General features: G+C 41.2%; 1 protein-coding gene across 3 annotated transcripts in view; it reads left to right on the top strand.

Annotated features, from left to right (window-relative positions):
• Positions 1-26,895, top strand: part of PTPN14 (protein tyrosine phosphatase non-receptor type 14) — a 171,608-nt gene that overhangs the window by 99,118 nt on the left and 45,595 nt on the right. For all 3 annotated transcript variants that reach the window (XM_019428332.2, XM_019428341.2, XM_019428351.2), the window contains exons 4-5: positions 23,439-23,536; positions 25,875-25,942. In XM_019428332.2, the coding sequence (XP_019283877.1) occupies positions 23,439-23,536; positions 25,875-25,942 (166 nt within the window). The remainder of the gene's footprint in view (positions 1-23,438; positions 23,537-25,874; positions 25,943-26,895) is intronic.

Genomic DNA, 26,895 nt, shown 5'->3' with positions numbered 1-26,895 from the left:
AGGGGCGCCTGGGTGGCTCAGACGGTTAGGCGTCCGGCTTCGGCTCAGGTCACGATCTCACGGTTCATGGTTTGAGCCCCGTGTTGGGCTGTGTGCTGATAGCTCAGAGCCTGGAGCCTGCTTCGGATTCTGTGTCTCCCTCTCTCTCTGTCCCTCCCTGGATTGTGCTCTCTCTATTTCTCTCAAATACACATTTAAGGAAATTAACTACAAAATACTTATACTTCTATATGTTTATACCTTTATGCCTCCTAATTACTATTGTATGTCTCTCTTACCTTTAGATGTCTGGGTTTTTTGCTTGTTTTCTTGAAAATTATGTTCATCATCGATTTTGCTCACATTGTTCTCTTGAAGGTCACCAAAGGACACCCCCACCTCTGAACCAGTGGCCTTTTCTTACTCCTGTTCTCTTCACTCACGTACAGCTCTAGACATGGAGAGCCCACTCCCTGAAATTCCCTTTCTCCTTGTTTTTTGGTGCCTTACCCCTCATGCAGTCTCAGGCCTACTGCTTTTCCTCTTCTAATCCCCAGTTTGCCAGAACTCCGCCCTTCTAAATAATTTTCTCTTTATATATGGTCTGCAGTAGACCTCAGTCATCTTCAACCTTTAAAAGTAGTTTTTGACATGTGTGTCTTCATTTCGTATTACCCACATTTTACTCTTGATTTCCTGCCGACAGGACATTCATTCATTCATACATTGAATGTCTACCCTGTACAGGGCACCAGAAGTCTACACAAAATACAACCCTTTTCTCCAGGAGCCTGCATTCACATGAGCCCCTCTGCCTTGTGTTGTATTCTTGCTTCAAGCTCTTTGGGTGATGATGACAACTACCGTTTGTTGATCATCTGTCTCTACACAGGACACTCTGTTCACTCTATTACAACCAATCCAGAAAGGACAGAGCCACAGAGATAGACACGGATGAACTGTTTCCAACCCCCCCACCCCGTTACTTTCTCTTGACCTTAAATTGTTCTCTAAATACCCCATTTTTCTCTGAATGACTCCTATACTTTTACTGTCACAAACTGACGATTAGAGTCACCTGGGTGCTCCTTCCTCATCTCATTTTTTACACTGGGCCTGACCATTCCTCCAAGCGCTGGTAAGCCTTTCTCTCGGAGTCACATCGTGACCTTCTACACCGAGTCATTTTGTTGACCAAGGGTCTCTTTGTTGAAATTTAACATACAGTCCTGTGCAGAAATCAAAGTGTGCAGCTCAGTGAATCTTTGCAAAATGAATACACCTCCATAACCAGTTCCTAGATCAAGAACTGGAACATCACCAGCACCTAGGAATCCTTCATGTTCCCTCTCAACTTCTGTCCCCCAAAAGTCATTAGTATCCTGACTTCTAACGACATGAATTGGTTTTGCTTTGAATAAAGCAATAAAGTTGGAATATCACATGTGTTCTTTGGTGTCTTACTTCTTTGATCAACATTTTTTGAGACTCATCTGCATTGTTGTATGTAGTTAAGAGATTGGCCATTTTCAATGCTGCATAATGTTCCAGCACAGGAATATACTGTGTTAAAAAAAAAAAAAAAAGAAGAAGTCTTAGTGATAAACGGTATTCTTTTGGTTTCAGGCATACATCGTAGTGATTTCAGTATTTTTATACATCATGAAATATTCCCTATGAGAGGTCTAATTACCATCTGTCACCATACAAAGTTATTGCAGTGTTATTGTGTTTCCTCTGCTGTATGTTACATCCCCGTGACTTATTTATTTTACAACTAGAAGTTTCTGTATTACATTTTGCTCATCTTACTGTTGAAGGACACTGGATTGTTTCCGGTTTGGAGCCATTAAGCACTGTGATGATATTTACGTTTCTAGTACATGTATCCAGGGCATCCTTGTACACGTCCGCGTTCTTGCATATGGCTTCAGACATGTACTCATTTCTGCTGAACATGTATATGCAACTTTTACCCAACAGTTCTCCAAAATTTGTATTACCACCAGCAAAATAAAAAGCACATTTTAAGGCTGAAAAATTTTAGACAGTTGACCTTGGTTTCCTTTTCCTCCTTGTATTGAATTCATCATTCATTAAATATTTATTGAGTACCTATTATGTTTGAAGCCCTTAGGCCACATCAGTAAACATAAAAGCAAGCACTCTGGCACTTAGTTGCAGATCAATAGGATTATTGATCTTTCTTAATAGTAACAATAATGATCACTAACATGTATTGAGTGCTTACTTTGTGGCAGGGCACAGTTCTAAATTCTTTATATATATTAAGTCATTCAGTTCTTGCCACAACTATAGCGTTAGCACTGTTAGTATTCTGATTTTACAGAATATGAAACTAAGGCACAGAGAGGTTGTGTAACCTGCCCAAGCTCACGATATGAGTAAGTGACAGAGCTGAGATTTGAACCTACGCAGCATGGCTCCAGAGTCCACATGTTTCCCACTATGCTGTATCATATCTCATTTAAATCCATTCCAGCCACCTCTGCCCCTACTTCTGGCTTCAAATATGGTGACGTGGGAAAGAGCATAGGCTTTTGAATCGAATAGGCTTGGATTTGAATCCTGACTCTGTCACTTACTCTCTGTGTGCCTTCGGGTGAGTTATTGGTCCTTCCCAAGACTAGGTTTCTTCATGAACAGAGGGATCCTATGAGGATTAAACTGGTTAGTAAGTGGAAAAGCACACTTTATAGTGCCTGACGCTATTCCCATTATTTTTTGGCCTCTTGTGTCTCTACCACCCATCTGCGTTATACGGTGTGTATACTGGTTCTAAAGCATCCTTCTTAAAGGCTGTTTTCATCATTTTCCTTCTTTTGTCAAAAATGTTTCATGACTTACCATTGCCTGACAGGTAGAGACAAACATACTGGGGCATTTGGAGCATTGCAAGACTACATCTTCCTTATTGCCTTCTACTTCCTTCCTTCCATAAACCTTTCTGACTTGTCTGACTGGTCCATTCAGTATTTGACACCCTGGGCTTCTCAGTCCTTCTTCTGGTCTTTGCCAGTAATTGAGGTATTTCCCTTTTCCCTTTTCCTTTTGCCTTGGAAGCCTCCTCTGCCTTCTGGACTCATCTCTGAGTATTCATTCAACTCATTTATTATTTTCTAAGTATAAGGAGCTCTGTAAAATACAAAGTGGCACGTGATGTCACTCCTATCCCGAATGGGTTTTCCAATCCATTAGGGAAGATTTAGATGGTCACATAAAAATACCCGAACGACAGGGTAGTGTATGATAGGTACCTACCAGGGGCATCCTTCATGGGTGAAGTGGTAAGGGGAAGCTTTGGCAAGGTATCTTAGGGTTTTCCAGAGAAACAGATCTAACAAGGTAACTGTATCTATATCTAATCTCTGTATTTACAGAGATTGACTTCTTTTAAGGAATTGACTCACATGATTATGGAAGCTAGCAAGTCCAAAATCTTCAAGATAGTTCTGCAGCCTGGAGACCCAGAGAGGAGTTTTAGCTGGAGTCCAAAGGTGGTCTGCTGGCAGAATTCCCTATTCTTTGGGGGAGGTCAGTCTTTTTTTAATGTTGTCAAATGATTGAATGGGACCCACCCACGTTATGGAGGGTCATTTGCGTTACTCAAGGTCTACTGATTTAAATGTTTATCTTATCTAAAAATTACCTTCACAGAAACGTCTAGAATAATCTTTGACCAAACATCTGGGTAGTATGGTCCGGTTAAGTTGACACATAAAATTTACCATCACAGGATGTGTCTGTTGAATTGAGCTTTGAAGAAGACATTGGATTTTGATAAATGAATCAACACTATTGACAGAGAAGACAAGCCAGGCCAGGGTCCTAAGCCTGTCCCCCACCTCACCCCCCAATAATACACAAAGAGTAAGTAATTCCCACGAGCAGCAGGGGCTTACTGATGGATAAAGGTGGGAGGTGTGAAGGAAGAACATCCTGAGGAAAGGAAAATTGCAGTGTAAACACCTCATGGGTGTTATAAAATGTGATGGAAAGGGCGAAGTGTAGCAGACAGAGCCCTGGATTTATATTTTAGCTCCATCCTTCACTCCTTGCATCACTCTGTAGAAGCTGACTACCTTCTATGACCCCGTTTCCATGTATATAAAATAGAGATGATGAAGTTTATTCCTCCCTTCTGCCAACACAGGCATATATAATTGTCCAATTATATTGAATCAGCGTGGTTTCAGCCAGAAATAGAGAAGACTGGGGGCCAGCAAATTTGCATTGCTCTTGGTACCCCTGTTAATTTGCTGTGTGACCTCAGGGAAACCAGTTAGCTTCACTGTTATCTCTTTAATCTGTTAAATAACATCTCCTTTACCACAGCAGAATTTTCATATTTATGTCTTAAAGAAATAATTAAATCATTTTGCATACAGTTTTGATTTCTTGGAAGAAATAATTTTTTGAAGGACAAGATTTTCTTGTTACTATTGGGTCACAGGTTCCTGGTATGAAGTCTCGTTCTGTGTCCTGGAACTAAATTATGTAATTTCTTCTTTAGAGTTTTAAGTTGGTGATTATTAAGGAAACATGCTACCTTCCAAAGCTAGAGTACCCAATATTTTCATTATAAAGGGATCAGCTTTACTTTTTCTTCTCATTGTAAGACCCTATGTTTTAAAAAAAATTCTCTACCATTAGTACTTTCTATAAATATTTTTTCTATAAATATTTGAATGTAAATATTTCTATAAATATTATTAAATACATATCCTGAACTAAATAATTAGCATAATTTTTGCATCATTAATATTTTAGTGTACTTGAACAGCCCTTTGGGACAAGGTGCAAATCACTGTGGCATTTTCATTCACTCATTCATTTATTCATCCATTCACCTATGCATGTATACATTCACTAAGTATTTACCAAGCATCTGTTGTGTGCTAGGAGTCTTTCAGTTACTGGAGATATGGCAGTAAACAAAACAGACAAAATCCCGGCTCTCATGAAGGTCACGTTTTTGAAATAGTCACAGTACCTTGCAAATGGCTCCTTCCATTTTTATAAAATTCCAGTTGGGAATTTTAAGAACATACAGTACCCTGATTATCTAAATGATTAAAATTAGATACTGAATTATATTCTTTAAAAAGGTTGTTGGGGCACCTGACTGGCTCAGTCAGTAGAGCATGCGACTCTTGACCTCAGGGTTGTGAGTTTGAGCCCCACGTTGGTTGTGGAGCCTATTGAAATTTTTTAAAAATTATAAAAAAATAAAAAGATAGTGAAACAGTGTTTTCCAATTCCCAGATAATGGTTTATTTTCATGTGCTAATTATTACAGATCCCCTCCATAGAGAAGATGATAAACATATAGAAGAGTTTATATAAAGACATATAAATGATAAACTATAGAAGTCCACCATATGTTTTTCTGTGTCTATACTTTTGATCAAATTCCTCTTTAGACTTACCTTAAATCTATGATCACGACTTTTATGAGAAAAGCAGCCTGTCTATGAGCACAGTCATTCCTGTCTGTCAGAACTGCTGGAAGTTACCCAGGATGTACTAACTTGAGAAAGTGGAGAAATACTTGGGATTTCATTCTATGCACAGAACCTAGTTGCCAGTAGTATAAAGGCGTATAAAGGTGAGAGTGACTCTAGATGAGTTTTCATAAAAATAATAAAATTTTGAATAACAGAAAATGTGTGGACTTGTAAATATTAATTACACAAACTTGTTTTTCTTCTCTGGTTTTTTAGGGCGTGTTTTTTGGTCAAGTTGTACTGCAAAGACTATTTTTAATTAACCTTTAATTTGAAGATGATACTGCTTTTTTTTTTTTTTAAGTATGTCACTTTTATAACGGGGATCAAGTGGGAAGTAGCCATGATTTGGGCTCCCCAGAGATTTTGCCAAAGACAGAAGTAGTATTTCATTTCCCATTTCCTACCACTTACCCTTTGCTCATTTCACTCTTGCTACACTCTTAACTAACCATTGTTGGTCTGCACTGAAAATTCAGATCTTAGAAAACAGGTAGAAATATTATGAGCTTCATTCTTTGAAGTTATTTCCTATACGGAAATATGAAGCAGAGGATTTAGGGGATGGGGAAGAGGAAGAAGAACGATGAAAAAAAGGAGGATACCCATTATTATGTCAAAAAGAGTCCCCTCCCCCCTCAACGTAAAAACGATGAGATCGAATGTTTGACTGAAGTGGTTTGATGAATGTACAAGCTTTAGTGAATGATAATGTGGTTATAATTTTTTTAAACCAATAGTTAAGTCTGTTTTCTCCAAATTTAAGGAGCAGTCTGTCATTTCTCCCAAAAGGAGGAGTCTTTATCTGAAATTTTTATTTCTGCTGCTCAGACTGAAACTCTTACAGATATTCATGAATTTGTCCTCATCTACCCCATATCCAACCTTCAAAATATGTCCAGAGTCTGACTGCTTTGTCCCATATCCACTGCTCCTGCTCTACCTTAGTCCATCATCATGTCTCCTGCCTGCTGTCCCTATGTCCACCCTTGCCCCTTATGGTCCAGTGTCTGTACAGCAACCAGTGCCTTTCTTTTTCAGTGTGTGTCACGTTATGTGGCTCCTTTGCTCAGCGCCTTCCACTGGTTTGCCATCTTACTCAGTATAGTCCAAATCCTTCAATTACGTTTCACCTCTGTGACCTTTCCCCCATTGTTCCCTACCATTTGTCCTCGTGCTTGCTCCTTGCTACATGGGCTCCCTTCCCATTGTTGAACATACCACTATGCGTGTTCCTACAAGCCCTTGGATCGGCTGAACCAGAACATCCTTCCCCCAAATATTGATAAGGCCAGCTCCTCATTTTTTTCAGATCTCCGTTCAGAGCTCGCCTTATCAGAGAGACCTTTCTTGACCTTTGAACTGGTACCCTTTCTTGGTTTAATGCCCCAGTGAGTTCTGAGTTCCTAAAGAGGCATTTGATGTGTTCCTATACTAATGAGATAGTTTAAAATTTTTCAATTTATTATTTTTTTTAATTTTTTAATGTTTATTTATTTTTGAAGGAGAGAGACAGAGCATGAGTAGGGAAGGGACAAAGAGAAAGGGAGACACAGAATCCGAAGCAGGCTCCAGGCTCTGAGCTGTCAGCAGAGAGCCTGACACAGGGCTTGAGCTCATAAGCCATGAGATCATGACCTGAGCTGAAGTCGGACACCTAACCGACTGAGCCACCCAGGCTCCCCCAAAATTTTCAACTTCTAATGAAAAGGAGGAATGTGTTTAGAGCAGCCTTCTCCGTGAAATGAAAGAAATGAAAAACTTTCTCTGAGGTGGCAATTATAGTTCTCTGCTTGACAGTCCCCCTTCTTTGTCCCCATACCTAAACAAAGGGCTTCTTTCCACCTGTGTGTAGCCTTTTGTCTCTTTAGATCATCATTTCCTTTTCTAGGAAATTGCATTTTCTACCTTTAAGTTTATTGTATGTTGGGGGATGTAAAAAGATTGCTTTTAGAGACTGGGGCAGTTAGAAAACCACACTCTAAAAGAAGAAAGGGCATCCAAAATTATTTTCAAATTGCATCCAACAAAAGGAGTATCTAGTCCTTTAATCCTAGAGCCCTAGACAGGGGTTGAAAGGAAGAATTGTAGACAGACATTTCCATGCCTGAAAATGTCAAGCACAATTTTGGCAGAAATCACAGCATGGGAAGATGCTAGATTCTTGGGCAGTGAGATGTTTGCTGGTTTGGTATTTTATCTTTGGCAGTTGTTGCCACACTTGATATCCTCAGCAGCTTTTGAAGATTCTGCAGAAGAAAAGTATTCATTTCCAGCAGTTAAAATTCAGTAAATGGTCCCCGGATTCATGTTGTAATGTGTTTATAACTTTCTGTAGTTGTTTTGTTTTGTTTTTTGGTCCTTCCAGTTTTTCCCTTTCAGATTCATGCTCCAGACCTATAGAAATGACAGACTGTGCCATTTGACCACACAGGCACAATGTTATAATGAAAAAGCACTTGACTGTAAAATCAGAAGCCTTGGCAAGTCACGTTGCCTCTCTGGGTTTGCATTTCCTCGTGGGTAGATGCGAAATGTCATGACCATCTTAGAGAGTCCTTGAGAATGTGAGATGGCATGAAATATTACACATGAAAACACTTGGAAAACAACGCTGTGGATGGAAGGCCCTGTTAACAATTCAGGATTATTCGAGTCTTCTGATTTCTTAACATCTAGAAAAATTGATTAAAATTTTAGTTGTGGTGGGGTGCCTGGGTGCCTCGGTCGGTCGAGCTTCTGCCTCCGGCCTCAGGTCATGATCTCGCGGTTTGTGGGTTCTAGCCCCGCGTCGGGCTCTGTGCTGACAGCTCAGAGCCTGGAGCCTGCTTCAGATTCTGTGTCTCCCTCTCTCTCTGCTCCTCTCCTGCTCATGCTGTGTCTCTGTCTCTCAAAAATGAATAAACATTATGGGGCGCCTGGGTGGCGCAGTCGGTTAAGCGTCCGACTTCAGCCAGGTCACGATCTCGTGGTCTGTGAGTTCGAGCCCCGCGTCGGGCTCTGGGCTGATGGCTCGGAGCCTGGAGCCTGTTTCCGATTCTGTGTCTCCCTCTCTCTCTGCCCCTCCCCTGTTCATGCTCTGTCTTTCTCTGTCCCAAAAATAAATAAAAAACGTTGAAAAAAAAATTAAAAAAAAAAAATGAATAAACATAAAAAAAATTTTTTTTTAATTTCAGGTGTGGTGAGTTCAAGTCTCCAAAGCTTTTTGATAGACATATGGTGTATTATTATTATTTCGTTCAGAGCCTAAGCTAGGAACGATGTAGGAAGCTAGGAACAGTCTGTACTTAACTGGCTTTTAAGGAAGGCCACATCATATATGGATGTCATGGTGTCTTGCTCTAATATGAATGTGCAGTGAAGACCTCAGTATGCTAGATGTTGAGGGAGAACACAGAGATGAACAAACCAAGTTTTTAAAATAGCCAAGGAAACAAAGTTGGATCTACATAATTAAGCAAATTGCCCCATCAGTACCATGTTAGAGTTACAAAATGCAGTGGGAACAAAGAGGGTGGAATGAAATATTCTGACTCAGTGGCTGAGAAAAAGCTTTATATTACGCAATACCTGGGTTTAGGTGATTTGGGGATTTTATTTTGCTGCTGAGTCCAATATTGTTTTATGCCAACTATTTGAGTGGCTGGCTTCCAAAGAAGCATTCTTTTTACTCACTGGGTTTCTCTGAGTCAGTAAATGATCATAATGCTTTTTGCATGGTTACCAAGTCGAGGATCATCTACTGGATCTGTGAATTATTGAACAAAGAGGGGTGGTTTGTGCCCTCAAGGTAGTTATGGGCTCAGTGGAGATGGGTGAGCCTATCATCATTAGAAATATATAAAAGCTGTGATATTGAGGTGCTGTGATTGGGGAGAGGTTGAACATGGACCTTATTGGCAGGTTCAAAGTGGGGTGGGCCCGGCACTTGCCTTACTATGGAAATAAAGGTCATCCAATTGGATCTCAAGGGATCTCCTGTAGTTGTGACTTCTAGGCAGAAATATCAGCTCTTTTGCTATTTCTGATGAATTTTCCATATAGCCTGTATATGTGTGTGTGTGTGTGTGTGTGTGTGTGTACGCATGCGTGTGCGCTCTGTCCGTGTTTTTAAATATACTTTTAACATGGGTCACTCTTTTAGTTTTCATATGTTTTTTAAGCTCTAAATATGAGAACGTGTGCATTAAGTGGCTAGACAACCCCCGGGGGAGTGGGCACCCTCAGAGTTTAAGCACTAAACCTAAAAACCCAGTGCTTAGAAATATTTAAAATTTAGATTGGTCAATAAGTAAAAACAGCAGCCAGAGTGTAAAATCAGACTTGGCCAGTTCTCGGGGCAAAACCTGGGTGGGGTCATGGTTTTGATGACAGAGATGCTGGAGGGAAGGATGCAGAAAGTGATGTTCATTCGGAGTACTGAGGCGTCAGAGTCTAGTCTTGATCCCGCTGTAGACAAAAATAAAGGCAGTCAGGATTCTCAGTCCATCACCGTGAACAGAAACAAATCACAATCAATGACAGATCTTTCCCTTCCAACACTTATCTTAGACTGGAGGGTCCCCACAGTTGGGAGGTGTTCCCTGGCTTGTCACTTGCCTTTGACCAATATAGAATCTTAAGTTGTTTCTTGAGTCTACCAGGTATGTGAGAGTTGTATAGGCTGGCACACATTCTATGTGTGAGAGCAGAAGAAGGCCTCCTCTTTGCACTGTCCTTCTTTGATGGTAGGAAACTGGGTTGAAGAAGACAGAATGCTAGTATCCAGTCTTCTCCCCATTCATCTCCATCCATACTGAACTTCCTGGTCGTGGGTAATGACCAGATACCCTTTGTGTCTAGTCATGTGGCTTAATATAGGCTGGGAACCTCTGTTTCTATCATAGTCTCTAGGGATATATAATTAATTATTTTGATTCCATCATTCATTCATCAAGCATTTATTAAGCCCGTAGTATTTCCTACTCATTTCTGGGACGTTACTTCATTGACAGAAGAATTCGCTTCTTTCAGCAGTTCGCTTGTGAGAATGTAGGAACTACCGTTAATTAGAGACTCTAAGAAAGCATTCATGGCCATCCACAGAGATGATCCTCTCGCCTCAGAGTCATTGATTTTCATTTCTTTTTTTCCTTCAGACCAGGCATAGAGCGAACGACAGCCCTACTCTTCCATCTGCTAGCTCACCAAATTTTTAAGGATTTATGCAAACTTCTTAGCCACAAACCTGGCTCTTTACCAGGAAGACAGATTTTTGGGGAGTTGACTCACCCAGCTTACCGATGTAATAACTTAAGCTCCTTTTTCCCACAGCGGAGTCCTAGGTAATATTATGAATATATGATTTTGGGGGCAGGCAGGTGTGTAGTTTGAGCTGATGAGTCAAGACATATTTATTCCTAGTATCAGAGAGTCAAGGCTCCATATTTTACAACCTCAGTGTAGAGGAGTGGTTTGAGTCATGCTAATCTGCCTGGACCCCTATTCCTCCTTGATCTGTACTTCTAATGCCCACCATGAGGGTTTATTTCACGCAGTCTGTAGTCCTTGACTGTGATTCAGCCCTGGCTTCCTTCTTTGCTGCTCAGTCGCTCAGAAAATAGTTTAAATCATCAACTGGTAAACAAATGGTCCATACTGAAGGAATACTTTTTTCTTTTTTCTTTTTTGTAAGCTTCTATTTTTTTAGAGCAGGTTTAGATTTACAACAAAATCAGGGGAAAGGTAGAGAGATTTCCTACATACCCCTTGCCCTCATAACGTGCAGTATTATCACTCATCAGAATTCTTACCAAGAATGACTTATATTGACACATCATCCTTACCCAGAGTCCATAGTTTACCTGAGGGTTCTCTCTTACTGCTGTACATTCTGTGGATGTGGACAAATGTATAATGACATGTATCCATTCTTACAGTATCATACACAGTATTTTAACTGCCCCAAGGGCCCATGTCCTCTGCCTGTTCATCCTCCCTTCTGCAACCACTGATCTCTTTACTGTCTCCATGGGTTTGCCTTTTCCTATAGTTGGAATCATACAATGCATAGCCTTTTCAGATTGGCTTCTTCCACTTGGTAACATGCATTTAAGTTTCCACATCTTTTCATGTCTTGACAGCTCATTTCCCTTTGGTGCCGAATAATATTCTGTTGTCTGGATGTACACGGTTTATTTGTCCAGTTACCTACTGAAAGACGTATTGATTGTTTCCATGTCTGGGAAATTATGAATAAAGCTGCTGTAAACATCTGTGCTCGGGTTTGTGTATGGATATAAGTTTTCAACTCCCTTGAGTAAATACCAAGGAGCATGATTGCTAGATCATATGGTAAGAGTGTGTTTAGTTTAAGAAACCACCATTTTGCATTCTCGACAGGATCTCAGTGAGTGAGAAATCCTGTTGCTCCATATCCTTGCCAACATTTCGTTGTCAGTGTTCTGGACTTTGGCCATTCTAAGAGGTATGTAGTAGTTAGTATCTCATTGTTGTTTTCATTTAAATTTCCCTGATGTCATGAGGCAGAACATCTTGCCATGTATTTCTTTGCTATCTATACATTTCCATAGTGAAGTGTCTGTTAAGATCCTTGTCTATTTTGGGGGTGCCCGGGTAGCTCAGTTGGTTAAGCATCCAACTCTTGATTTTGGCTCAGGCCATGATCTCACAGTTCATGAGTTTGAGCCCCACGTTGGGCTCTGTGCTGACAGCATGGCACAGAGCCTGCTTGGGATTCTCTCTCTCCCTCTCTTTGCCCCTCTTCCACTCACAGGTACACACGTGCATGCTCTCTCAAAATAAATAAACTTAAAAAAAAAAGATCTCTGACCCACTTTTAAATTGGGTTCTTTTTGTTGAGTTTTAAGAGTTCTTTGTATGTTTTGGATGAATCCTTTATCAGATGTGGCTTTTGTAAATATTTTCTCCCAATTGTGGCTTGTCTTCTCATTCTCTTGTGTTGCCTTTTGCAGAACAGAGTTTTAAATTTTAACAAAGTCAGTAATTGTTTCATGGATTGTGTCTTTGATGTTGAATCTAAACTGTCATTGCCATATCTAAGATCAACTAGATTTTCTCCTGTTGTCTTCTAGGATTCTTATGGCTTTACATTTTGTATTTAGGTCTGTCATTCATTCTGAGTTGTTTTTGTGAAGGATAAGGTCTGACGTTTCTAGATTCTCTCTCTCTCTCTCTCTTTTTGGGTCGGGGGGCGGGTATGTGGATTCACAGTTATTCCAACACCATTTCATGGAGAGATTATCTTTGTTCCATTGTATTGCCTTTTCCCCTTTGTCAAAGATCAGCTGATTCTGTTTATGAAGGTTTATATCTGGACTCTCTGTTCTGTTCTGTTGATCTATTTGTTTATTCTTTCACCAATACTACACCGTTTTGTCTTTGCCTTGATAATCTCTTGAAATCAGGTAGTGTCACCTTTGCTCTCTTTCAATACTGTATTGGCTCTTTTAGGTCTTTGAAGGAATATTTTTTTTCCCCTTTGCTGAAAAGCAGAAAGTTTTTTAAGGCTTCCTGCTTAGTGTGTGGTGAGTTATATTTTTGAAGCTTTTAGGGGCCTCTTGCGTACCTTAGAAATAACATCTAGTAATCTTACTATGAGGTGATTAGTCTCCCTCGCTCCCTCCCTCTGTCAGTATTTCATCCACTCAGAAATGTTTACTGAGTGTCTACTTAGTGCCAGGTACTGACATCAAATGATAAGACCCAGTCTCGAGTCTGTGAGGGCGTTGTGGTGGAATAGGGGAGGTGTAGATGACATTGCAGGAGAGACGTGGGTGAGGTACTGGGAGGGCTGGGGGGAGGAGCCATTAACCGGTTGAGGTTTGGGAAGCTTTATGAAAGGAGATGAATTTCAACTGAGGTTTGAAGGGTGAGTAAGTGATTGTCCAAATGGAGGAGGACGGGCAAGGGCGTTCAGACAGTAGAAACAGTGAACAGGAGGAAGGGAGTGTGGTAGGTTTTGGGAAGCACGGTAAACTGATCACAGCTCGGGGATGTGGTGCGTAGTGAGACATGAGGTCGGAAAGAAAAGAGTTCTGAGTGGATCATGAGGAGCTTCGTGAGCTGTATCAGGAGTGTGAGCATTTTCCCGATTAAGGTCATTGGATGTTTTGTTGAGATAAAATTCACATACCATAACATTTGGTATTTTAACTGTTTTGAAGTCTACCATTCAGTGGTTCTTGGTGTATTCCCAACGTTACGCACTCATTGACACTATCTGATTTCAGGACATTTCCTTTCCCCCTCCCCTGTTCTCTTAGCCTCACACAACCGCTAATCTACTTCCTATCCATGGATTTGCCCCTTAGGACATTTCATAGAAATGGAATTGTACAATATGTGGCCTCTAGTGTCTGTCGTCTTTCACTTAGCATAACGTTTTCACAATTCAACTGGTAGCAGGTATCAGTACCTCGTTCCTTTTTGTGACTAAGTCATATTCCATTGTATGGACAGGCTGCATTTTGTTTACCCCTTCCTAAAATTGGGGCCATTATGGATAATATGGCTATTTGTGCACATGTTTCTGTGTGAGCCTGTGTTCTCAGTTCCCACGGGGATATACCTAGGAGCAGAATTGCTGGGTCGTATGGTCACTCCATAATTAACTTTTTGAGGAACTTCCAAACTGTCCTCCGAGTCATTGGAGATTTTTAAGACCGAGCAAAACAGACTCAGATCTTACTTTAACATCACACGCTTTTAGGACTGTATTTGCTTTCAAGGCTAGGTATTTCCGGTTCTTTTATGTTTTTCTAGTTCAGGGCATCACGGCCCCTAGCAGTGAAGCCCATCTGGCTCTTTTAAGTACTCTCGATGTGAATGCCACAAAGGAATCTGTACCCAAGAGCATTGAAGGTGGCAGAAAAAGTGGTGTTGGGGTATTCTCTCTCCCTCTCTGATGTATTGTAGTGAAAGAGTTTTTCTTTTTTAAAGAGAACCCTTGATTAAATTATAGGCTATTATTAGGGAGTTTATTGTACTTATAAACTGCACTTGGATTCCCTGTAATTTGTTATAATTAATGCAGGAGTTCAAGAGCAGAAAGCAGGGATCAGGTTGTGGCATGCTTTTCGCTTTTGCAACACCTTGCTATCATTGGCCTTCCTTCACTAGTAGCTAAGTAAGGCTTGTGTGTGTTTGTGTGCATTTGAACAAACATTATCCTTTTTAGGAAAGAATTGCAATCCTTTGACTCACTGAAACCTAAGGAGTCTCCGTAAGAAGTAAGGTGTCTCTGGCAGAATAGGGTATTGATCGACGAACGCTGAAAACTTCTGGAAATGAAGTTTTGCCGGGACCGTCTTGTCTGTGTGTGTTTGAGTACATGCACGTGTTTGTATTTTCACGCACGCGCCTGTAGTGGCTTGTGTGTGAAAAGGCTAGGAGACAAACTTTCCCTTTTAAGGTTATCTTTGTTGAGTTATAGTTTTAGCCTCCCCCCCCCCCAGACCTCCCCCGTTGGGTTATTTCAATTTTGCACAGTTGCAGGAGTTTTGCCTTTGTAGTCTGCCTGACAATGCAGAGTTTTAATTGACCGTCAACTCGAACGTTCATTAAGTATAAAAGCTTTGAGATAGTGCATTTGTCAGGCAGCAAACACATTATTATACTTGAACAATCATCAACTGAAATCTTCTCAGGGGTTTTGAGGACAGGGGGACGGAGGAGGCAGTCAGGTTCATCTGGTTGTGTGCCTGTGTACTTACTGTTTATCTGGTCCCGGCAGACGGAGAACAGGGTGAGCCACCCTGTCCATTATCCGGATTTATAGCTGGGAACACCCTTTGGAATGGATGGAATGTGCTCTTTCTCTCCTGTTGGTATCTCGGTCAATCTCAGGGTTAAAATGATGTTCACTTGCTGCTAGGACAGCTTGTCCTCAGTCCCCTGTCCTTCATAGTGGAGAAACTTGGACATTTATTTCTTGCTTGCCCAGTGTCAACCAGAAAGCAATGCTAGTGTTTTGGTACATACTGCTCTGCCCTGGGAGAGCTGGTTTCCAGTACATTCTGGCAAGATTCTTCTGATGTGGCTGACTGTGAAGGAAGTTTTCTAGTGAGGAAAGGGCAATTCAAGTCATTACACTTTCCTCGTGATCACAATGACAACCCGTCTTTCTCTCGCTCACCCCTCCGACCCCAGTAGTTGATGGAAAGCCTTCACAGACTGAGGAATGTAGGGATGGTTTTGAAATGCCCTTCTCTCTCTAAGTTGTCACAGCCCTACTGACCATGCACAAGAGATAAGCTGGTTTGACTGACCTTGAACTGTAGGGAAGGGAGAGGCAGAACAGGAGCTGTCTGATAATAACAGTGGTAATGCAGGTCGATAGTTACAGCTTACAGGATGCTTTCAGTAACCTATTTTTAACTATGAGAAAGCATTTTCCTTCTCTCTCAGATCTCCTCGGGCAGTGGGGGTAAAAAGAGTAATGCATGGGTGATAGGTGCCGATCATACAACTCATCAGGTGTTACTCAGTAAGGTGGTAACAAAATGAAGCCTAGATAGCCTTTTTTATGATCCATAATATAGAAGTACCTTGATTCAGCTGAATCACACCCAGTAAAGACTGCAGATGTCTTTACTGAGGATGAACTGTGGTCTGTTTTTTTTTTAAAACTCTGCATTTGGGGGGCGCCTGGGTGGCTCAGTCAGTTAAGCGTCTGACTCTTGATTTTGGCTCAGGTCATGATCTTGCTGCTGGTGAGTTCGAGCCCCGTGTCACGCTCTTTTGACAGCGTGGAGCCTGCTTGAGCTTCTCTCTCTCTCTCTCTCTCTCTCTCTCTCTCTCTCTCTCTCTCTCTCTCCCCCCCTCTCTCCCCCTCTCCCTCTCCCTCTCCCTCTCTCTCCTTCCCTCTCTCTCGTGGAGCCTGCTTGAACTTCCCTCTCTCTCTCTCTCTCTCTCTCTCTCTCTGCCCCTCCCCAGCTCGCATGCACACACGCACTCCCACTTTCTCTCAAAATAAATTAAAAAACTTTTTTTAAAAATCTGCATTTGGAAATACATACATCTAAGGGCCGTTTTGTACCCATTTCTGGGTAGAGCCTCTCCTTCTGGGAACCTACAATCAGAGACCCAGCTCTCTAGATTTCACTTTGTTCCCTTTCTGTCTTATAATGTTGTTCACAAGTGATTAAATGCATAGCTCGGTCTTCTTGCCCTCTGTCTACCTCCAGGGCCGGAAAGTGAAATTTCCCAGAGGCTGCTACTGGGAAGAAAACCCAACACAACAGATCCGAATAATCCATGGGTCCACTTACGACTATAATACATTTTTACAGAGAAGCTCCTCTTACCAGTGTCTGTCTCACATGCTGTGGCACAATCTAATGGGGAGGAAGGTTGCTTGGTTATCGAAGCCTTTCCTTAGAAGCACTGGGATCACAAAAAGCACCAGGCAGTGGCATTTTTATTTTCGTTTTTACTTTTAGACTTCAGTGGAACTGATGACTTGGCCGCAGTGGCTGGGAATCAGATTCCACCCTTGAGTGCGGGAGGAGAGCTCTGAGCTCCGGTCTGTCTGGCCCTGCCTTCAAGAGCAGTGTGTTACCGTGGACAAGTCATTTCTTCTTCCTCCACATGGTTTTCTTCTCTAAAAACAAAAGGGTAGGACTTGGGTCTTGGAAATCCTTCCCTTATCAAACAACGTGGGCTAAATCATGCTCTGACGATGTGTGCCCTGCGGATCTCTGTGGCCTTCAGAAACAAAGGCTTTTTCCTGCCCACCTTACATGACCACTGTGTCCGCTGCCTTCTTTCCCTGGGGCTCAGGGCAAAGGGAAACAGAAATGGCTCAGAAGGCTTCGGCTCAGGAGTGGCACCTGTCACTTCCACCCCCATCCCATTGACGCCAAAGCTGTAGCACAGTCGATGAGGGAGGTGAGTGGGTATGACCCTCTCAGCGGGGAGGCTTCATGGAGAGCAACCATTTGGAGCAATAGAAGTGGCCTCCCCCACTCCTGTCCCCACCATCCTGTGATTCGTGCTGACAATGTGAAGTCTTTGAGTAGAGGCATGACCCAGACCAGCTCTTAAGGCTTTTATACTTTCATAGCTGTTCTCTGTTGGAGGCACTTCTGCTGAACTGGGTTTGGAATGAACATTTCTCTTGTGGGAGGGGTGGGAGAAATATTTTCAAAGCAACACGTACTCGGCCTCTGCGTTCCTCTCGCCTTATTTGTGGTTCTGCGGTAGTACAGTCCATACTTTTCAGAACACCACATGGAATTTCTCCATCAGAGAAGCAGCGACAGACCAGCAAATAGAGCAGAGTTGCATAAGGACTTAAATTCCCCTTACATGAATTAAAAAGAGAGATTGAAGATCGTGGCGGCACATCTGTAAATGTTGAGGATGATATTATGGGGTGTAATTTTCAAAGAGTTCTTTGATACGACGGTCAGAAGAACTGAATGCTCTATTGATGGGACCCAGTATGGTATTTAAAAAAAAAAATTCTTTTCAGAAGCTTAGGGGGAGGAAGGAACTTGGAAAAGTCACTTGTTTTCTTGAGATTGGATGGAACTATTCCGGACAGATGAGACATCTAAAGACTGGTTCATATTATTTGTCAGTTTTGAGTTGTAATATTTAATAGCACTGACTATCAGGAAGCTTTTCTGTTTCACGTAGAGAAATCGGAATTTTAATCTTTGTGGATTCAAAACAAAACAAAACAAAAAACTTTGAAAATAGAAATGTTACCTTTATTCAACAAGCATAGTTTTTTTTTTAATTTGTTTTGTTTTTTTAAATTTTTTATTTTTTTTATTTTTTTTAATTTTTTCGAACAAGCATAGTTTTGTTCACCACTTCTTAGAGGGAGAGCGGAATCCTAACCTAAAACCACTCATTGGACCCCAGCAGTCAGGTGGGCTATTTCCAGGTCTTTGAATATGAAAAATATTAAAAAGTTTTCCTTGTGAGCTCGGGGTTTCAAAGAGGATCCCTTTGGAAAGTTGGCAAATACTTTCCTGGCATGAGGATTGGTGTATTTTTTTTTCCCCTCCACCCAAAGCTATGACAGGGTGGAGTATACTTCCGTGAAATTGCATGTTTCCAAAATAGAATTCACTGTTACATTTTACTGCCGTTAGAATTGAATCTCTAATCAAAAATAAGCAAAAACCAAACATTCTAGAAATAGAATTTCAGCTCGTATTCTCTAATTTAGTCTTCATACAGGATGGAATTATCATACTTTACAAAAGTGCCTTTTGAGCAAAAATGTACCAAACAAACAGTTTCCAAAGTGGTTCACATTTCATTCTCGTTTCTGCAGTCTCACATCGTCACATCCACAGTCTCGTGTGGTAGTAACAGCGTATCATTAACTCTGTTCAGATTCTCGCATAGTCTGGATGGCTTCCAGGAAAGAGCTCTGCCTCTTCAGCCTCTCGTTCTTCAGCCTGCGTCCAACCTGAATGACCGGGAACAATGCTGCTGTTCCTTGCTAGTGAATTGGAACACACTGTTGCCTGGAATGGAATGGATCTGTACTAGAACTTCCTCACATGTTATAGAAGTGATAACTGTAGGTGAAAGTTGGAATCGGCAGGATGAGAAAACTACGATTATTTCGCTGACTTCTGCAAGTTACATTCCTAAAGGGCCCTGCATGATCAAAGGCTCTAGCTATGGCAGATAATGCTAGGGTAACACCTTTTAAAATGCTTCACTCTTTGGTTCTTAAAAGCTGAGCCCTTAGTAGTGCACTGGAGAGAGAACCATGGCGTCAGTGGTCCAAGACAGGAAGCGCGCCCCTGTTGACAGTCATCAACCTCTCCGGGATGTCTTCGGCTCCTAACCAACTTCTGTGCACAGGAAGTGCTTAATAAGTGTGAATATCCACATTTCTCCTGGGCTTGTAGAGCAGAATATGAGTCAGAACCACTCAAGATGGCAGGGAGCGGATGCTAATAGAAGAGATTCAGCGTTGTAGGATTAGGAGAAGGGGGTGAACTTTACCACTTTTCCTGCCTTGAAATTGTATGTTCTGGTTTGGTTTTGGTTGGTTGGTTGGTTGGCCTTTCTTTTTCTTTTCCTTTTTCCTTTTTCTTTTCTTTCTTTCTTTCTTTCTTTCTCTGTCTTTTTCTTTCTTTCTTTCTCTTTCTTTCTCTCTTTCTTTTTTTCTTTCTTTCTTTCTTTCTCTTTCTTTCTTTCTTCTTTCTTTCTTTCTTTCTTTCTTTCTTTCTTTCTTTCTTTCTTTCTTTTTCTTTCTTTCTTTCTTTTTCTTTCTTTCTCTCTGTCTTTCTCTCTTTCTTTCTTTCTTTCTTATCCCATTCCCATTGTACTTTTCTTCAGTAAACTTAAGATTCCTTCCTATCCCGAAATTCTGGGTTTTGTGTTGTTGTTGTTTGGTTGTTTTGTTTACTTGGTTCCGATGTCCTTTAACTTTTCTGAAGAAAGCCGCAGCGGGATCCTCTGGCAGTAAGATGAAGTAACACTTCCTCATAGTTCTTTTCTTCTGATTCCCCTACTTTTGAAAGTGTGATCTTCAGAGTCTAAATGGCTCCTTTTCAAAGGTCTATCTCCTTTCACAATGAACTCTTGACACCTAAAAGATCCTTTGATGACTTAGGACCCTCTTGCTTTCCTAGGTTTCCACAAGGAGGTGTTCAGTTATCTAAGAACTGGCCTCGTTATAAGCCTGAAAGATCTTCCATGAAAGACTCATGGGCAATTCTTAGTCTCTCTCTCTCTCTCTCTCTCTCTCTTTTTTTTTTTTTTTTTTGCCTTCAAGTTTATTTTTGGTGTTGTACATTATATAGGTCTAGACAAATATAACAATATATATCATTATAAGGATATGTATCAGTATAAGGATATATATTATTATAATATCATCTTTTCACTAAAAATTTCACTAAAAATATTTCCTAAAAATCCTCTGAGCTCTTTCTGTTCATTTTTCCCCTCCCCCAACAGCCCTTGGCAACTGCTGATCTTTTTATTGTGTCCATAGTTTTGCTTCAGAATGTCATATAGTTGGCATCATAGAGTATGTAGTTTTCTTTGGTTGCCTTCTTTCACTTAGTAACGTGCATTTGAGTTTCCACCATGTCTATTTGTGACTTGATCACTCATTTTTTTTTATTTTACTATCTTTATTTTTATTTTTTTACCATTTTATTTATTTTTTAATTTACATCCAAGTTAGTTAGAATATACAGTTCTTAGTCTCTGGAAGTGAAAGTTACCTCATACAAATGAGTGGAACTTTTACTGTTTCCTTGAGCCACAAGGCAGGTGCCAGAGGAAAACCAAGAGTCAGGCTAGGGCACAAGGAAAGAACATGGCAGACGATACTAAGGAAGAGCCTTGAGGGAAGGGAACACAAACAGGGAATGTGCTTGGTTACATGGAATGGGAAGTAAGCTTCCACAGCCCATGTTTTCCCTCCTGGTTCAAGTCCTACTGAGCTTTCCCCCAGGAGATGAACTAATAGTGCGCATCAGATTGCATTTTTAGACACAAATCTGCTCTTCAAGTGAGGCTATAGAACCTGAGCTTTGCCCATCATTGGCAGGGTGCATGTGCCTTGAGGCAAAGGCACTAACGTAAACCATTTCTGTTGGAGCTCTTGGTTTGCCGAATAAAACCATGGAACCTCAGATCCTCAACATGTACCTTGTGCAGAACTTGCTACCTTTTCCCCCTTGGGATGGGAGAAAAGTGGGCGGCAGAGAGCAGGCCCTTATATTATCCGAGCGCATGGGACCACGCTTCTGTAGTGTTAACTCACCTCGGGTGAAATGTTTGGAGAGGTGGAGCTTGAATACACTTGAGCCTGGGGACAGAACTTGAGTGAACAGGTGAAAGAAGAAAACCAGAAGATAACATGTGGCATATTTTAACTGTAGCAATCCAGATTTCTTTGTGATGTTTCGATTTACTCTGGGTGTTTCTTTAACTTCATGCACAATTATTGCTTCAAAATGTTTTCATTTACTCTGATTCTCTGCTGTGAATAATGAAGAGACAGGCTATGGCTTCCCCTTTTCTTTCCGTCAAACACGATTGTCCAAAACTCTGCCCCTTCCTCCATCCCCAGGCAGTGCCTTCACTTTCACAGGGTTTTAAGAAATATCCTACCTAGTATTTCCTCCTTACTGATTGCGCACTGTCAGAAACTGCTACTTCATTACCAAAGACTTTTAACCACATGTTCTTATATGTAACCTGTATTCCTATTTGTTGGGATTTAGAATCCATGATGCTTCTAGCCAGCTAAGGATATATATAGTAACTAGGTGAGACAGAGCCCTGCCCACTGACCTCAGGGCACGGAGTGGGCACAGAGATTTTCTACACATACCAGGGACTTGTCTCTAAGAATCAGCACAGGCACTTATATACATTTCTATTTAAAAATTTTTTTTTAATGTTTATTTATTTTTGAGAGGGGGAGAGACAGAGCGCCAGTGGGGGAGGGGCAGAGAGAGGGGGAGACAGAATCCAATCCGAAGCAGGCTCCTGGCTCCAAGCTGTCAGCACAGAGCCCAACGCAGGGCTCGAACTCATGAACCGTGAGATCATGACCTGAGCCGAAGTCGGTCACTTAACCGACTGAGCCACCCAGGTGCCCCAGTATACATTTCTTGATGTGGACGGGAAGTAAAACTCTTGATTCAGTAGTGGAGCCTGTAAAATGATTATGAATATTTTAGGTGAAAGTTAGGCTGGGTATAGGAAGAACAGGGTGTTTTTCTATTACATGCTAAGTTTTACAAAAAAGAAGTCTTAAATAACTCAGCATTGGTCCTTCTGATTTGAGTATAGGTTTTCCCCACCAGAGCCTGACATGGTTGTCTCTACCCTGACCAGCAGACCCAAGAGGAGAGAAGAAATAGAGAGAGACTCTATTAGAGGAGACAGGGAGCCTGATTCCTTCCCTCAAATAGGCATTGGATTGATATGTAATGATATGCATGATAACAAGGTAGAGATAGCAATAATTAGCTCTCAGTGTTTGTTGCCTCTTCTCTAAAAGAGTTGAGCTTTGGATCACTCTTGAACTCCCTGCATTGACATGTCCAAGTTTAGAAAAAGTAGAAAGTCATGGTTACCAAGAGCAGAAAGGTTGTTAATATTTGCCAAGAATTGGTGCTAGGAAAAGTCTGTTATAGAGGTGACTGTTTTAAGAGTATGGTCAAGGGAAGTGGAGTCCTAGGAAGAAAGGTTTGGGGTGAGGAGATATCTAAATGTGTAGGTAATTCTAAGAATATAGTCTTATTGGCAAGGAAACAATACAGTGTATTTATTGGTTTCTGAGAGCAGTGGTCTACTTTGAGGTTTGATGTTGTACATGGGCACGTTCTGTTCACCTGCGCTATGCTGGCTTGAGAGTGTACTTCGGGTTGGATTTTTGTGAGCCACGGACCTGTAGGGTTAGCTTCGCTCTCAGAAGCTCTATCCTATCCATTAGCAGAATGCCAAATTATTTGGCTTCTTTGTGTTCTGCTCTACCAAACTTTTGAGTTTAAAAAAAAGAAAAAAATGACATGTTTCTAGAACTTCTTTTAGGAATGCCCCACTGTTGAATGTAGGCTGGACAGCTGTGTTGCTGTGGGCAGCCAGGTGTGGAAGAACATTTTTATTCCTGATCTCTGTTATGCAGAATGGGTCCTCATCAGTATTTCACCCTGCGGACCTACACTGAAATGATTTGATGAGAGTGTTCTCAAACCGAGAATGCACGGGATGTGGCACCTGCCACATCAAAGAAAGATAAACACGGGAAGAGGGCACTTTCCATCTTTAACACAGCTGACCTTTAGCAGCATCACCTGTGCGTCCCGCTGTGCACACAGAGTTTGACACAGCAAGACATCGATGTTGTGGGAACATATTCCAAGTATGTGTTTTTAAGGTTATTTGTTCCTCTGTTCCCATAAACAGGTATCAGTATTACCTGCAAGTCAAAAAGGACGTGCTTGAAGGGCGATTGCGGTGTGCGTTGGAGCAGGTGATCCGACTGGCCGGCTTGGCCGTGCAAGGTAAGGAGCGTGGCGGCCGGCCCGCGAGATCCCATTTTCTGTTTGCCGTGTTGCTGGCCTCTCTGAGAAAAAAGTACATTTACTGAAACGATCCCTCGGTAAGTCTCACTTTTCATTTCAAGAGACGTTAAAAACGCGGACATAGTGATTTCTGGTGGCAGGCTGGTGGACTTCGCAAGGCTGCTTGCAAATTGCTCACGCTTGTATAATTGTAGTTTTATTTGAAGAAATAGCAGCTTTCATCCTGACTTTAATTAAAGCTACATGCAGGGTTTGTGGAACATTTTCTCAGAATGATTCCACTGCCCAGTGTGGTCATATTTTGTGGCTTCATGCCGTGACTCTTTGACTTTCACATCAGTTTCAAGTGTGATAGCTTTAAATATTGCAGTCTAATTTATACTCACACACTTAAAGAGAGGAACATATGCATATATATGTATAATGACACCGATAGATAGATAGATAGATAGATAGACAGACAGATATTGCGAAGCAACAAACACATAGTGAAGTACCTTCATCTTTCAATCTATCCTACTTCGATTTATGGGAGCGATTGTTTTTATCATTTCTAAGTTGTTACATATATTTTTACATATGTTTATGTAAAATATGTTACATGACTTTTACATATATTTATACATTACTCTTAACTGAGTGGTGCCTTAATTGCCTTTAGTCATATTGGAAACAAGAAGATAAAATATAATTTTTTAAAAGAAACAGGTTTCCCTTTCCGAGACTGTTTTCTTTAAAATCACTTCGTGTCCAGACGGAATGCCAGCCGCCAAGCCCTTGCTGTGAGGACTGTTGTTGTAGAAGCTGTGAACTGAACTTCCCATCCCAAATTCTGAACTGAAGTTGAACCTTTTGGGTTCTAGAATGTCTAAAGAGGCAGACGTCCTTTGATCTCTTTCATCCCGGAGTATTAGCAGTTTAGCAATTTTTGTTGGACGTACAACTCCAGTAGTTAGCTATCGTTACCTTGTGGATGAAAATACACAAAGTATGTTGTATCCCATCTCTCCACTTAAAGACTGGAAAGGAAAGGAACAGTGCCCAAAACAATACAAAAGAACAGTTAGTGGTCATGAAAGAAAGATCATCAAAATGAAGGAGAAGACCCCCTTTAGTAGGAAGAAGAGAGAGAAGATCCACTGTGTCCCTCCTCTGCAAATTGGATCTTTCTCTTTTTAAAAAGTTTTCTCCTTTCTTCACTTTATTACTCGTTTTGGCCTCTTACTCTTCAATCATTGGCTTTATCACAGGCCTCCTGGATCCTGGAAGATCCTGGTGTGATAGCTTTCAGGCTAAAGGAAGTTGGTGAACTAACTCTCTGTTCGCTGGGGTCTTGAAGCCAGCCATTCCCCTAGCTCTCATATTTGTAAAATAATTTTCCCAAGAACCCTTGTTGGGCCCTTAGGAAGACACATCCACTTAGTTATACGTCGTGATGAAATACAGTAACTGATGAGTAAATTTGAAGACAGGCCGAGCATGTGATTGTTGCCGTCCTGAATGCCTCACCTAATTGCTCATTAGTTAAATGCTGAGTTTCTTAGGTGCGTCTCTGTCTTCTCAGCAACGTGTGGACGCTGGCCTTGTGTGTGGACTCTTGCATTCTGTATCTCTTGTACCCCAAAGATACCTGCACCCATTTCTGCCTGATGCCAGATCTTTTGCATGAAATTAAGTCTGTATGCAGTTTGATCTTTTTTGAGAGCAGGTAGGATTAGATGCAAGGCATGTATAGATTGATAATATAGACACAGTTTCTTTTTGCATGTGCTCAGACATCCCGTGGTGAGATGAAAACAGGACAAAACAGAATTTTTGGCATCTTGCAACATGTCAGCTTGTTTAGGAGGTGTAAAAATGTGCAGGGTTGCTTGCCAACGGTGATTTACGGTGGGAATTTCCAGCTGCAAATATATGAAAAGTTGCAGATGGGTTTGGCTCTTCAGTTCTCCCAATTAACCTTGAGTTAAAAAGCCCCCTTGGCAGATATTCTTAAGATAATGTGTTGGTGCATATTTAACAAAAACATAAGTATAGGTTTGTTTCAAATTTTTAAAATAGCTCAGGGATCGCTTTCAAATTTCCCCATTTTTTCCCCCAGAAAATTGTGTAATAGGGCTCACATGCTGATATTTACAGTATTGCTAAGTAAAAGTGGTAACAAAATCAAACATGTTGTGGCACCGTTTTTTTTATTGAATAGTGAAGAAATAGAACGAAGTGGGAATAATAAATGTGGCGATAATTTTACCCTTGCTTTATTCCATCTTTAATTTCATGTAATAAACACTACCCTTCCCCCCGCTTTTCTTCTCAGCTGATTTTGGAGACTACAATCAGTTTGATTCTCAAGATTTCCTCAGAGAATATGTGCTGTTTCCTATGGTAAGTGTGATTTCCTTTTTCTTAATTAATTTTCTACCTTCTCTGGGTGTTTAATTGTTTCCTTTGAAAATCTCAGAGGATTTTACATACGTATATTCCCCCGGGGAGGAAAGTCCATGCGTTTATAAAGTGGGGACGCATTTTATAAACAAACACTGAAAAAGGTACTTCTTCCCGCCTCCTCAAAGGCACCTCTCTGTCCCCTGACACCCCTCTCCCCAGTCCCCGTGTCCACCTCTCCAGGGCCATGGCATTCTTCCTAACTTTCTGAACAGATCAAGTTTGTTCCCATCCCAGAACCTTCGTCCTTGGGTTTCCTGTGCCTTCAGTAGTGTGCTCCAGATCTTTCTGTGACTTGACATTGAAATCTTGAGTCAGATATCACCTCCTCAGAGACGACTCCCTTTTCCTTGACCACCTGTATGATACACTCCAGCCATCAACCACTTCCTGCTAAATCACCTTCTATGTGCATTCTTCAGGGCCCTTTCAGTATCTAAACGTGTTCAGTGTTGACAGATTGTCAGCTGGAACGTCAGCTCTGTGGTCCGTAGGCACATACCCTTTCTGTCTTGTTACCGTTAACTGGCGTATATTCTGCACTCGTGAAATTTCATTGAATGAGTCAATGGAGTCAAATGCCCAGTCTTGGGTTAAATTAGGAACGAGGCTAGGTTTTAATCCCGGGAGAATGTATGTTTGCTGTTTGGAAGCTTTGGGGTAAATGAGAAGAGTTTTAATGAGGAGGAATTAAAATGTTTGAAAAGCTATACCTGCTGCAGTATCCTGGCTCTGATTTTAGAAACCCTGATCATTCATCACTTATTTTTTTATCAACTGTTTTGCCCAAAGCACTGGCCTGGGTAACTAACTACCAGGAAATAAAGTTATATAAGAAACGGTCCTTGTTCTCAGGGAAGCAGCCGAATAGTTGAGTAAATAGGAAGTTTGCA

Source organism: Panthera pardus, unplaced genomic scaffold, assembly GCF_024362965.1.
Source record: "Panthera pardus isolate Hobbes unplaced genomic scaffold, ASM2436296v1 HiC_scaffold_21, whole genome shotgun sequence".
Taxonomy (NCBI): domain Eukaryota; kingdom Metazoa; phylum Chordata; class Mammalia; order Carnivora; family Felidae; genus Panthera; species Panthera pardus.
Note: the sequence above shows the minus strand (reverse complement) of the source record. Positions and strands in the feature narration are given on the sequence as shown.